This window comes from Aethalodelphis obliquidens, unplaced genomic scaffold (genome assembly GCF_003676395.1).
Source record: "Aethalodelphis obliquidens isolate GAN/ISIS:26980383/991018 unplaced genomic scaffold, ASM367639v1 scaffold1, whole genome shotgun sequence".
Classification (NCBI taxonomy): Eukaryota; Metazoa; Chordata; class Mammalia; order Artiodactyla; family Delphinidae; genus Aethalodelphis; species Aethalodelphis obliquidens.
Window position 1 is genome coordinate 13,578,693 of NW_020837945.1, and position 14,901 is coordinate 13,593,593.

At 40.3% G+C, this 14,901-nt stretch overlaps 1 protein-coding gene across 5 annotated transcripts in view; it reads left to right on the forward strand.

The window, feature by feature from the left end:
• TIAM1 (TIAM Rac1 associated GEF 1) overlaps positions 1-14,901 on the forward strand; it is a 407,413-nt gene that overhangs the window by 318,898 nt on the left and 73,614 nt on the right. For all 5 annotated transcript variants that reach the window (XM_027101391.1, XM_027101428.1, XM_027101400.1 and 2 more), the window contains 3 exons: positions 299-373; positions 2,837-3,007; positions 9,042-9,146. In XM_027101391.1, the coding sequence (XP_026957192.1) occupies positions 299-373; positions 2,837-3,007; positions 9,042-9,146 (351 nt within the window). The remainder of the gene's footprint in view (positions 1-298; positions 374-2,836; positions 3,008-9,041; positions 9,147-14,901) is intronic.

Below are 14,901 nucleotides of genomic sequence, written 5' to 3' on the forward strand. Positions count from 1 at the left end.
GAATCTGGTTCATTGCATTTGCAGGTTTATTTTCTTTAAATTTAGATGAATTGTCCAGATCTAAAGCCAATTTAAAAAAATTGCCCAAGACGTGGGAAGTGATCTGATATAGATAGAGGGATGATTTTCGTGGTCTTTTAGCTAGTACATTATTTTACCTACTTCAGGATTTGATGTAAGAGTATCTGAAACTTCTGTAATGTTTTCTAATAGTCAGGCCTGTTTTCATCCCCCTTCTCATGCTTCATTTGCCCTTTTGCCCAGATTTCTTCTTAAGATGATACTTTTGTGTACGCAGGTGTTCGGTGAGGGAACTGAGGCTGTAAAGAAATCCTTAGAGGGAATATTTGATGACACTGTTCCAGATGGCAAGGTAAAAACAAACACATGTTCCTTTTCTAAAAGTACCACAAATACATCAACACTACACAATGCAGTGGTTTCTTGGGATCCTAAGATTAAGTACACTCAGTGTTAAAAACTGAAATGATCAGTCCTTTAAAATTATGTAACAGATCAAGAAGAGATGGAAAACTTGATAACAGTAAGAATATTCTCCTGCTGACGTAACATTTTCAATAACTATCATTTGAATGTTGAAGTTTCCATGTAGACTGTAAGAGGAAATTGTGGGGTACTGGGTAGCAGAATATTTTATGCCATTGTTAATTCCTCTCATATACAACTTTCTTCTCAGGAGGTGAGTTCTTACTGCCCTCCCTCTCTACCCACACATGCTGCTTTTTTCCTTCAATTAATTTCAAAGAACTGTTCTGACAGTTTGTTCTTTAAAAACAAAATGCGTTTGCCTCCCAAGACAAGCGTTCGATTAAAGATGCCCAGACTTGATTCAACCTTGTGCTCGGATTTAGAAGGGTCTTTCCAACTGCTCTGATTGAAAGCCCATAAAGAATATTGATTTTTTTTTTCTAGGCCACTTTTCTTCAGCCTCTAAATAAATGGACATTCCTTGTTTTAAAGACCCTAATGATGAAACAGGCGGCCTCGTTGCTGGGGGCAGTGGGGGGATTCTGGTGTTGATAATGGGACCTTGGTATGATCCTCTGGTTCTTGGACTCAGAATCAATATGACAGGGTTCAGCTCTCGGTTGCCATGCAGCCGAGCAATGGCTTGCCCCTCCTTCTAGATGGAGCTGAGCCTCCAAAATCAGAGTGTAGTAGGGGAGTTCTGGCTGTTGGGGGGAAGGGGGATAAGAGTGGCTGTGGACAGGCCTTTTCTCCCTTGGCTACCTAAACTACTCCTGGATTATGTCATCGTGGATATAAAGGCTGCTGTCCTTGGAAATACCCAACCATAGCACTCTCTCTGAGCATCTGTCTGTTTCTGATGAAATTAAATTGCTCTTCTTATGTGCAATCCAAGCATAGATGTTTTTGATGTTCATGTAGTCATTTCTGAAGTTAGCTAATTCATCTTGCATACCATTATTAGTGCACTTTTAATTTTCCCCAGGCACACAGATCCTGGAAGCTGCAGAAGTTGTTCCACTGGATTTCTGTGTCGCTTTTTTGTTTTTCCAAGATACCCCTTTATCCTCCTCCTTGGCTGGAATGCCTTGTTCTCAAAGAGCAGGTTAGATGCAAAACTTGGGCTGCTGTAGTGCTAAGGGCAGTTATTTTAGGTGGCATGTAAGGACAGAATGGGAAGATTCCAATGATAGTTAATGGGATTTGGGCAAGTTGATTGTGTTCTGACAGTTCCTTCCCTGGGGTTCAGTTTATCTATGAAAGCCACACCATTCAAAGGCAGAGCTGAAATTGTCTTCTCAATTGAATTTAGTTTAGTAGCCTTTACAAAAATCTTTTCCCCATTCTGGGATCTGTTCTTTTTACATATGGAAGTTGTTATGTTACTACTTCTCAGCCTTCGTTTGGAAACTTGTTTCTTCTTATAATTTGCTGATAGTGCCAAGTGTTCAGTAATCTGTAGATATGTATTTACCAATCCGTGGCCTGGATGTAAATGACATATTGAGTATCAGTATTATTTTTCCATTGCTAAAATCTAATGGAATGATTTCTCTGCTTATTTCAGAGAGATTAGGCTCCTAATATTTCATCAATCTATGGAGTGTTTTTAGCTTTAGCTGTTTAGCTGACTTAGATATAACCCAGCTGCTGAAGGGTATACATAGGACACGGCTCCTCCCACCCTTAGAAACTTGGTGCTACTCCCTGATGTAGAGGATGGAGTGATGGCAACAGCCTAAGAAGGCCAGAAAGCTTGTCTTTGAAGTTCTCTAAGCCTCATCTGGGAAATGAGGCTGTCTCTCTCCCAGAGTTACATCAGATGTCGAATGTGAGCACACAAACGATGCTGCTTGTCAGTAGGTAATGCTAGAACATCATCTTTTCTTTAAAAATTTCTTTGCAGCCTCATGGTTGCCTTTGAAACATATAGCTCACACGGTAGATAGGCTTTGCTGGAGGAATCTCAGCTCTAAATTTAAATGGGTTTGAGGAAAAAATCATGGCAATAAAGCCGAACCGAATGGATAGCCCATTTCTTTCTTCTTTTTTTTCCATTTCTTTCTTTCTTCCAATTTTGAAACCCACTCAATCATGCAATGCCCACCCGTGGTTGCCGTGGATCAGGTGCGAGGTCTGTCTCTCTTCTGAGACATCTTTCCTACCTCCAGGAAGCTCCTTTCTCTATAATTTCTTCTTTTCTCGGAGGAGCTCTCTGTCCTTCACCACTGCCGCCACTTCTGCCCTGGGCCCTTTTCATTGGAGTGGATAATTCCTGTGTGCCATCTGGGGACCTAGATCTTGAGAGACTAACTTGCTGCTCTGCTAACTTTATTTCTTATCGTAGAGGGAGAAAGAAATGGTCTTACCCAGCGTCCACCAGCACAACCCTGACTGTGACATTTGGGTCCACGAGTATTTCACTCCGTCCTGGTTCTGTCTGCCAAATAATAAGCCAGTTCTGACAGCCGTCCGGCCAGGGGACACAGCCCGGGACACCCTGGAGCTGATCTGCAAGGTATGAGGCTACTTGGGGTTGCTTTCTTGAGAAGAACAGAATGCAGTGGAGGAATCCATGAACACTCAGAAGCGTGTGGCAGGGGAGGGTGCTTTCAAGAACATCTCCATTTCATTTCAGAGCAGCTTTGGATTTCTTTGTGATAATATGCCTAATAAGTGGAAGTGAATTCTTCAGCGCCGGGAGGAGAGGGATTCTTTTAAGTAGCCTCTTTCAACATGTGTACTTGATAGATTTGTGATAAGCATCTTACATGCTCATTGCACAAGGTTTAGAGAATTCAGGTAAAGGACAAAGCAGAAAATTAAGGCACCCTTACTTTACAATTCAGAGATCACCTCAGTGAACATTTTGGCATCACATTATGTGCACTATTTGTAACCTGCTCTTTTGACAGTAACTCATACACGGGCATCTTTAGGGTAGGGAAAAACTGAAATAATAAATATAAATTTGACCTCCATGATGAGAAATTCCTCTTCCTAGGAACACACAATTAGCCTCTTTTGTTTTTTAGAGACAAATGATTGAGCTCACTTCCTCTGTTTTTACCTTACGCTGTAGAAACTTCTTGATCTTTTTCAAGGTAATCCCTGTTTCTTTTCTTTTTTTTTTTTTTTTTCCCTCCCTGAAGGACAGGTGGATGAATTGGATTGCCTTGAGTGAGGGAAGGGAAAGAGGAAAGAAAGGAGCTTTCCTAACATGCCTGCTTTGCTTTTACATAATTAATAGCATTAATAGTCTTATTTAGTAGTCATATCAAGTCTGGGCAAGAACGATACGTCCCCATTGTACAGATGGAGAAGGCGAGGCTCAGAGAGCCTTAGTTCCTTGCCTGAGTTCACATCACAGTCATAATCACTTGCAAAGGAGGTTTTGAATCCATATCTGGCTGTTCCAAACTTAGATGTATCCCTTTGTGCCAAGTGGATGGTCACAAGAACTGTCAGGAGTCAGGAAGGATGGTCCGTAAGGGGTGGAAGAATCTAGAATATATTCTTAGGAGAGGGAAATGGTCTTCTCTGAGGCCACTAAAGGGAAAGTGGAAACCTTTTCTGTCATCATTTTATCCTAGAAGAAGCTGGATGAATACAGTGGTATTTTTGGACCTCCTCATTCAACACAGTGGTTTATAAATGTGGAATAACTTTCACTACCTCAGTTCTATAATTCTGCAATCAGCAATTTTTGTACTTAAAAAAATAAATCACTAGGGCTTTGATAAAGGAAAAATATGGCTTCATATGAAGGAGAAATGGAACACTCTGGCTCAGATAAGCCTGTTGGATCGTCTTCTGTGGAGGAAAAGTAGAAGGACCATTTGTTTCAGGACAAAGCTACAATCAGCTCCCACATGGGTGTTAAAAATAAATGATGCACTCTTGCATGCTTTGACTCCTTCAAGTACACGAATTCTAGCTTTTTAAAGATAATGGTATTTCTGTTCACATTTTTCATTTTAATTACTTAACAAAATTGGTCTATTGAGGATTTCTGCATTCTTTTATTTATAGATTAGCACGATTCTTTAGAGACCCATTAATATTCTGCAGAGCTGTGGGAAGTATTCTCAGAACTGCAGCTGAAGGTGTCAGAAGTAGGACTCTGGGCTTTTTGTATAAGCCAAACTCTGGAGGGTCCTTCCAAGGAGTTGCATTGCTTTGGAGCCTCCTGTGTACATTGGCTTTAGACTCCATCAGATATCAGAGGGTAGGTCAGAGTTCAGCAATAAACATTGATTGGTGGAAAATTGAACAGTGACTGGGGAAAAGAGTGATTTTAGGTACTTCTCAAGCTTTTGCTTAGATAGAAACTAAGGGAATCAGGGAGGAATAATACTGTCGTGGCAACTTAGAGACCATCTTTAGATAATGAGTTAGACCAGTTCCCCTATAAAGGGTTTATTTCTGTCACTTGACAGGGTTTTTAATGGCATCATTACGACACACATGCCTTTCTCTAACAAGAGAAGGTCATCCCACTCAGTTTTTCCTGAATCCTCAGGTTTTTTCCCCCAAAACATAGAAAAAAATAAGGTGTGGAACAAGCTTACATCTCTTGAGTTTAAAAACAGAAAAATTTTGTGTGCACTTTAAGAAACTGATGGTCTCCAGAAAAGCACCTGTGTAGGCTAAATTATATAGTGTGCTTGGAGCCAGGCACCTTCTAAAGCTTGCTGCTTCGGAAAACACTTCATTGTAATTAGTGGAGCCGATTTTATTCTTCAGAGGGAAAGAGATAATGGGGAAAACAGTGCCACATGTTATTAATGATCTGATTAATGTTGAGTGATTTTTTTTTTCTCTTGGAGGAGGGACTGAAAACAACGGTGATTGTCAGAATGTCTGTCTTTTATTTCTTTATTGTCGTTCTCAACTTTGGTGATGGGTGCTTTCTCTAATATTTAATAATCAATCTTTTTCTTCTGTCTCTTGCATTCAGCCATTCTCTTTCCTATTCTGTCTGATCCACATCATTTCACATCAGTTTGTCATCTGCCATCCGAGCACCAGTCAAGTTCTGGTACAGTAACTGTTTCAAGATCTACATTTCATGTGCAATTCATGTTATGAGTGTTATGAAAGTGATAGTTGCTAAATGTAGTAGGTAACCGTGTTAGCCTATGGGTTGTGGACATGTTCTGATCATTGCAATTACTAAAATAATTGCAAAGAAATTCATTTATTCATACTTGTTATTATTCACGTGTGACCATTGGTATTTATTTCATGGCTTCACTCTGTAGACCTGTGGCCTTGGATATTCTAATAACCATGGACATTAAAAACAATAAAAATCACCTCGAAGGGGAGGATAAGTCTCTTTGGAAATTCTGCAGTAGCACTTTGTGTGTGTGTGTGTGTGTGTGTGCATGTGTGTGTGTGTGCGTGCGTGCACGTGTGGATCTCTGGATGTCCTAACTGCATGCGTTTATGTTTCCTGAAGAAGTTTGATTGAAATGGAAGAATATGAGGAGACATGGAAGAACAAAACATTGGTGGATTTCAAGATCGTGTTATTCTCTGTTTTAATGGACTCAAACTATTTGTTGAAAAGACCTACATTATGTTTTGTTGTTTCATCCTTTGAAGGAGTCATAGGAAGATGAAAAATTTTTAAAACATGCCAACTAAACAAATAATATTTGTCTTATGGTATGATTTGGGACTGCATTGTCTCAAAATGAATCAAATGCTTTCTACGTAACTTAATGAACACTGGAAAACAAATTTGGACCATTGAAGTTGTTTTCCCAGCTGAATTTCTCTTACGTTGTAATTGAACATTTTACAAGTGTAAAGCAGGCCAAATCGTTAGAATTACTATCTTAAAATATTCATTAATATTTGGAATTTTTTCTTGCACATAGATGTATTGTGAACATGGTAAGTTGTTAAACCTGCCTTGATACTGACTTATAAATATTGGAGGAGCATGAAATTCTTGAGAGTTCTGATGATCTGATTTAGTTAATTCATTACGATTTTCCCTTTATGTTAGACCAGCCACGACTAATGGGGGCTCATAATTGAGAAACATTTACCAAAATGATAAGACACATGGGTATGTTGATCCAAAGTCCCATTTTTAAGGTAACTATTTACTGACCAAACCACGGGCTCTTGGGTTACAAATAAGATCATTATAATTGTTATGTTGGTTACATGTGCTCATTTTTATTTTTCGAAGTTATCAAGACATTATTGTAACTTAAGGAAGTTTGAAAAATACGGTGGTGGAGGGGAAGACGGCCAGAGCCACCCTTATTCCTGTTGCTCTGTTCTCTTTGCTTTGTTAAATACTTCAAGGTGTCGGCCGTTATTTGGCGTTCTCTGTGTGTCTGTATAAATGTTTTCAGCGTGGTAGCATTTAAGGAATGATGTCTCCATCAGGACCACCTTAAGACGTGGCACCAAACATCTCTCTTTCACACTGAGGTTTCGGGAGCCCGAAGCTTCTTAGGTGAGGTGGCTATTATGGTCTGGTTTCCAGAAGACTGTCTAAGTGGCAGCCCCATTGGGAGTGTCTACAAAGTGTTGATTAATGATGACGATAAAGTTTCCGGGTGGATTTGTTCCTGTTGACCAAGACGCCATGAAGTTTCATTTCTCTTTCCCTCCCACCTCAGTTGGAAACAGACGGTGAACCAAAATATTTTGCTTCTAATTAAAGATTTCAGTGGGGATCTAGGTCAGTGGGAAGCATTTGCAGCTTTTATCTCTGTGAGGGAAACTTTTCTTGCTTATCGTAGCGCCCTGAGCATTATTAATTTGTTGTTTGTCTCAGCGGCTCTTTGACAAGCAGTAGGTAGCACACTTTGAAACTTCCCTGCTTTTGCTTCCCTGGCTTACCCATCCACCCTGGTTATTTGACATCAATGATCTGGGTCTGGCAGACACTGAGCGTTTGATTTTCAGTACCGACAGCGGAAACCCGAAAGCCAGGTGCAAGGAAGGTGCTGCCTCAGTGGTGCCTGTGTTCGGACGGTGGGCTTCAGACTATCACGTTACTCAGAAAAGGATACACGTTGGAGGTTCCCGAGAATCACCATAGAAAACTTCTTTATCATTCTGCTAGGCGTTTAGAACAAACTCACTTCTACTTTCCATAACCCTGCTTTTCTCTAGTGCAGGATCCCTGTCTTGCATGTGTGTTTAATTACGAGGCAAAGTCATCACTGTCGCCAACTCCCATGTTCTGCAGGCCCCTTCCCACACTCCTGAAGACTGCTTCACGCGGTATCTGGCACACTTCAGAATTTGTTAGGTGTAATTGAATGACTATTATTGGAATAATTATTAGAATGTTCTTAGCTTGGCTTTAAAATTTGGGGCCGGGGGGAAGAAGGTAAACAGAAAGAGCATTAAACCAGTGAAAAATTAACTTCACTTATTTTGAAATAATTCGCATCAGTTGAGCTTTTGGTGTGAAGAGATTTTATATTGATGAAAAATTTCAAATTTACGAAGAGTAGGCAATAATGTAATAAACTTCCGTGTTACCATCACCAAGGTTCTATAATATCAAATTATGTTTCTCCATTTACTAACTCACTCCCACCCCCTGCTCTGAATGATTTTGGAAGCAGATTCCAGACATCATATCTTTACTAGTACTTCAGGATAAATCTCTAAAAGATAAGGATGCTTTAAAAAAAGACTTGATGGAAACATTTTCTCTCTAGCAATACATTTTCATGTAACTTGCATGTAACTTTTGAAGAGCATTTTTTTCTTTTTTCCTCTGCATCTTCTTGAATGTGAATTGAGGATGTTAGTTATAAAACCATGTTTCCACTGTTGCCTTTTCCACAAAGTTAATTCACGAATGACTTTCTAGATAGAAAAAAGTCATTTGACCCATCCTGAGCAGTGGAGAAGGCCTGGAAATTTCAATCCTTAACTGCTTCAGAATTGTTTTCTTTGGGCAAGTCATTCATTGTGTTTCCAAAGTTGGACACATGCCTGTCTTCGCTGCCCCCGGAGGGAGTCTCACTCGGGGTGTATATAAATAAGACTGAAATCCAAATGCCTTGTCTATACACCAACTCACTTGCAAATGAACTGTGAACAACTGTCCCAGTGTCCCCATGTGGTTAAAAAAATAAGTTTGCCTGGGCACAGATTTCTTCTGTCACTGTAAATCCTTCCTTGCCTTTCTTGTCACTTTTCTTCTCCAATCACCTTTGTATGTTGGAAATTATGTTTAAAGGCCTTTTGGGTCTGATAGGTTTTCTTGCAAACCCAGTGTTAAAGAGCATAATGGATGAGATAAGCAGAAGTGAAGATGTGACTTTTTTGTTTCCATTGATCATAAGATACCCGTGGGATATTATTAATATATTCAATGAAAATTAAAGTTTGGTTTTGGGTGTAAACCTTTTAAGAAGTATAGAAATTTTACACCTCCCTTCAGTAGCAAATCACCATTATTCTCAGGAATAGATGACAGTACATCAGTGGAAAACTAATTATGTCCATTTACTATTGAAAAGACATTTTCTCTTCTCCTTTTTTTTTTGTTTTGGTCCCAGGCACATAGACTGGATCATTCTGCTCATTACCTGCGCCTGAAATTTCTAATAGAAAACAAAATGCAACACTACGTGCCAAAGCCCGAGGAGGACATTTATGAGCTGGTAATGTTTATGTCTGTTGTCCAAGTACATTCTGTAGGAGATTATTTTTAAATTATATGTGTGCTCATGCTAATTGTGGTTGGTGGAGTGGAACAAATTCTAAAATAAATGAGCCTCATTCAGCGCTCTTAAGTTTGTGGAGATGGCCTTACATATCATAATATTTTTGCAGAGTGAAAATGCCACCTTAGTTTATGCAGGGAACAATGCTGTGCTATCATGAAAAAGTGAAATCCAGAACTGACTCTCAGATAGAATTTTAGTTATTATGCCTAGCTTTCCTTGTAGCTTTGACAGTCTTATGTTTTAAATGGGTGACTCAAAGGTGAGCTGGCTGTTGTCATATAAAAAGTACTAACTCCAATTTTGTATGACTTCTCCCTGCATGTTGAAATTGATGGGTCAAATCCTGTTGGGTGAAAAAGCTGCCATCTAATTATGTGTCCTGGCCTTTTGGAATTGTATTTATTATAGAGATTCTTGGGCACACTTATGTGGGTTTGAGTTTCATTATGGGACTTGGGTTCTGAACTGTATCTGGATTTTTATATTGACTCTGTTGCTTACTAATTATGTGGTCTTGGCAAAAAAAAAAAAAATGAGGTGATAATACTTTCTAGGATTTCGCAAAGATTAGAGATAACGGTTCACATAGTAGATGCTCAATAAATGGTTGTCATGGTAACATGGCAAAATAATGACAAGTTCCTTTTTTGTTAGCCAAAGGGTGCTTTTTTCAGTTCCAGGAAAGAAACATTTTGGGAGCAAGGCCCCCTCTCTTGGAGTTTGTTCTTCTTTCTCTGCACTTAGTCATTCCTCTGGGGGCCACCGAGCTTCTTGCCATGGATCTGTGAATGATAACAGTATGACTTCAGACAGGCTTTCACCACAGAAAACAGAACTGAAAATTGAAACCCGAATAGTCTCTTTTTGAAAAGGGGAAGCGTGATTTAAAATTTAGTATATTTAGTAGGGAATTTTGTTTCTAATCAATTTTTTTTTGAGGTTTACTTTCTCTGCAATAAAGCATCAATTTTGAGCACACAATTTCATGAGTTTTGGCAAATGTATACAGACAGTGGTGTTTCCAGCATTACAGTCATAATTTAGAACTGCGGTCCCCAACCTTTTTGGCACCAGGGACAATTGTTTCGTGGAAGACAGTTTTTCCACAGACCGGGGGGTGGGGGGTGGTTTGGGGATGATTCAAGCGCATTACATTTATTGTGCACTTTATTATTATTACATTGTAGTATATAATGAAATAATTATACAACTCACCATAATGCAGCATCAGTGGGAGCCCTGAACTTGTTTTCCTGCAACTAGATGGTCCTATCTGGGGGTGATGGGAGACAGTGACACCTGAAGTGTGTTGCTTATGTCTAGTCTACTCCGTAAGATGCAGCTTAATTGTCACTTGTCAGTCACTGATAGGGTTTTGATATGAGTCTGCAAGCAATTGATTTATTATGGTCTCTGTGCAGTCAAACCTCTCTGCTAATGATAATCTGTATTTGCAGCCGCTCCCCAGTGCTAGCATCACCACCTCGGCTCCACCTCAGATCATCAGGCACTACATTCTCATAAGGAGCGCACAACCTAGACCCCTCGCATGTGCAATTCACAGTAGGGTTCACGCTCCTATGAGGATCTAATGCCACCGCGGACCTGACAGGAGGCAGAGTTCAGGCGGTAATGCGAGTGATGGGGAGCGGCTCTAAATACAGATGAAGCTTTGCTTGCTCGCCTGCTGTTCACCTCCTGCTGTGTGGCCCGGTTCCTAACAGGCCATGGACCGCTCCTGTTCCGTGGCCCGGGGGTTGGGGACCTCTGATTTAGAACATTTCTGTCATCTTAAAAACTTCCCTCATGTCCCTCTAAGTGTTTTTAATGAAATATAAGAGAGGGTGTGCTTTTATAACACTCTTATCATGTCACGAAATAGAAGAACGAAATAACCATTTTCAACCATCACTTAAATCACTAAGTTTAACACAGAGGAGGGTACTTTTAACAGTGGCTGATTTATTTTTTTCTCTGACATGGGGAAAGCCCTGACTCTGTGCTCCGTGAGTAGAGGAGAGAAAGCCCTTTTTCTTACTTAAGAAAGGAAAGTGCTTTGCTGGTAACACTGGAACAGCTATTAGGTCATATATTTTGCATTTCAGAGTTAATGAATCTTTTGTGTCGTAAATGACAGGGGTCATGCCTAAGCAACTTCCATGTCCTTCATATCTTACACACAGTACATGCTTAAGACATACCTTATGAAATTATATTGACTCTTTTATTATTTTTAAGTTTTGGCCATTTTGCGGTCTCATCCAGTATAGGAGACTAAGGTGTGCCACACTTACTCTGTATCTACACTGCTATATATATATATTATAATTACAATTATTTAAAAAAAGAATCCAAAATACAGAGAGATTATGGTATTCTTTCTTGCCCTGTTACAGAAGGTCTCCAGCTCTGAGATTCCTGAGGAAGTAAACAGTACTCACTTTACTGTTCAGGTTGTGAGTGAGTATTGCTCACGGGCACCTCTGTCTTTACCAAGATTTTAAACTCTTTTGTTCTTAGGATATCTTTGGCAGCCTGGTAAAGCCTCTAGGTCCCATATCAGAATAATGTTTTCAATTGCATGAAATATATAGAATACATAGGATTACCTATGGCCTAATTGTGTTGAAATAGTCATCAAAACTATTTTTAAAATTATAGATAATATACGTGCTTACTTATTAGCTCATTAAATAACAAGACCCAGCATAGGTCTAACACCTGCCACTGTTTTGAAGTAGTGATGAGCATAACTGGTATTTTGAGATCCTGGCAGCAACTAGAATATGGTATAAAAATACTGTGATTTCTGTTTCTGACAAGGTCGCAGGCATTGCTCGTATTGCCGTGTTTGTTGCCTCCATTCATTTATAATTGAAGGAAATGCTAAGTCTCAGTTACAGGTTAGGGAATATAAAAATTTCAGGCTTTTTCACTATCCCAGTTCACAGACCCCTTGAATTCTATCCATACGTCCATGGTTTCCAATCCGTGCTTTTGGCCATTAAGCTGGTATGAAATGTCATTCCAGGGCAGGGGGTTTCTGAACACACAGTGTTCTTGGATGCCTTTTGAGATTTTACAGATATTGGATTTATTGTCCCTTACTGAACAAGTATCGGGCCACTTATGGCTAATTGGTTTCCATAACCCACCCCCATTTTATTTTATTTTATTTTATTTTTAATTTATTTTTTTTTTGCAGTATGCGTGCCTCTCACTGTTGTGGCCTCTCCTGTTGCGGAGCACGGGCTCCGGACGCGCAGGCTCAGCTGCCATGGCTCACGGGCCCAGCCGCTCCGCGGCATGTGGGATCCTCCCGGACCGGGGCATGAACCCGTGTCCCCCGCATCGGCAGGCGGACTCTCAACCACTGCGCCACCAGGGAAGCCCCTCCATTTTATTTTTGATGGACTAGGGAAGCTCACACATGTTCGAAGTCCTGTCCTGAAAAATGACTCCTTCATAGATGACTGTCCCAAAATATTTTATTCTCTGCTACTGTTTTGTCAAGTATTCTTGAGTAGTAAGGTCAATAGTTACTAGCAAAAGTGTGTACTACATTTTAAGGATCTTTTTGGAGGGTCTGGTGCATTTATTTGGTGGGGCTGGGGATTCTTTTGCTTATGAAAGACCATGAATAGTTAGTTTTCTACTTATCTGCTTTGCTAATATAAGTAATACCCGTTTGGCTACTTTTTCATGATCAGTTGGTTATTGGGTCCAATCTGTAGAATGATAATGAATATGGAGGCACTGGGTTTTTTGAAAACCCATATTAAATATGTTTTTCTTAAAGTGACAGGTGGGAATAAAGAGTTTGCAGAAACACTGATTGATTCATTCATTCATTCATCCCGCAAATATTTATTTAGTGTTTATTGTGTTCCTGGCACCATGCTAGCTGTTCTAGGCACTGAGATACACAGAAAAATCTCTACTCTTCATGGAAAATACATTCCAGTTTGTGGATACAGATATAAAAACATGTAAATATTTTTAACAAAGACAAGTAAATGTGTAATATTTCCCGGGATGTCAAGAGCAGGGAAAGAAAAAGTTAGGACAAACAGATAGAGAAAGATAGACATCTAAAAGCGATTGCGCTGCTCCTCTAGGTGTGATGTTTGAATAGCGTGGTGAGTGAGGTGAGAAGGTGAGTCATAGAGGGATTTTGGAGGAAAGTGTTCTAGGCTCAGGAAACAAAGCTGGGTAAGGCCTGGCAAGGGGAGGGGGGTGATAGTAGAGGTAGTTTACTCACGTTTGAGGAGGATCAGTGAGGAGGGTAAGTGAGGGAGTGGTAGGGAGAGGGAAGGCGGGGTGGGGAGGGGTTTGGATGCACAAGGAGGGAGGATGCAGAAGAGTGACCAGGAGGGCTTGTAGGGCCCAGGTGAGAAGGGAAATCCCCAGAGAGGAAGGGCATTATTTGACTCCTGTCTTAATAGGCTCGCTGTGGCTACTGTGTGGCCCATGAACCTTAGGGCCTTAGGGAAAGAGCTGGGAGAGCAGGCAGGAGGCTAGTGAGCTGTTGTTCAGGCCATGGGTGATGGTCGCTTGGACCAGGCACGCCAAGGAGACCTGGTAGGAAATGCATGTGATTTCGTGATAATTCAAGCGCCAGGGTAATCAGATTGTTTCTTAACGTCTGATGGTGTTTAATCTGCTTTTTGAAAAGAGGGAAAACATGCAGCATCACTGATTTAATAAAAATAAAGGGGTCTTCCCTGGTGGCGCAGTGGTTAAGAATCCACCTGCCAATGCAGGGGACACGGGTTCGAGCCCTGGTCCGGGAAAGATCCCACATGCTGCGGAGCAACTAAGCCCGGGCACCACAACTACTGAGCCTGTGCTCTAGAGCCCGTGAGCCACGACTACTGAGCCCCCCACGCACCTAGAGCCCCTGCTCTGCAACAGGGGAAGCCACCGCAACAAGAAGCCCGCACACCGCAGCAAAGAGTGGCCCCCTCTCGCCGCAACTAGAGAAAGCCTGCGTGCAGCAATGAAGACCCAACACAGCCATAAATAAATTTAATAAGTAAATGGAATGTGTGTGATACTTCTTTGCTAAAGATACATTTAAAGCTACGAAATTTCTGGTTTCAGATATTATGACTGCATCGAAAATATATTTTAAAGTGCAGCTCCTTCTTGAAATTTTACAGGTTTTAGAGATTTTTACCAAACCCAATTTTAGTCCAGCCAGCCTAAGGACAGTGGTCAAGGGCCCTGTCTATATTATACTAAGTTATTGTCTGAAACTGGTAAAAAACACAAAGACTTTCACCCCAATTACAAAGAAGAGAGGAGGTAATATTATAAACAAATAGCAAAGCTTATTTACAAAGCTAAATTCCCACGGGATCTATGGACAACCATTTGGAATTTTCCAGAGATGATTAGAACAAACGGTGATATACTGCCACCTAGGGGGAGAGTTTGGCTCTCAAGGAAATTGAAAAAACTAAGGTTCAAAATAAGTCGAAGTGAATACATCTCACAACATTTTATTGAGCATTCCATGACATTACAAAATAATCATGAAATTGATTATATTTGGTATGTATAGTTTTGGTGACTAATTTTCTGAACTAAAGATCAGTAGATCTAATAGAACTGACTTCCTCTAACTTCAGAATGCATTGGTTTGAAACTTTTTCTGAAGTATAGAAAGAAAACCACATAAAGTTAT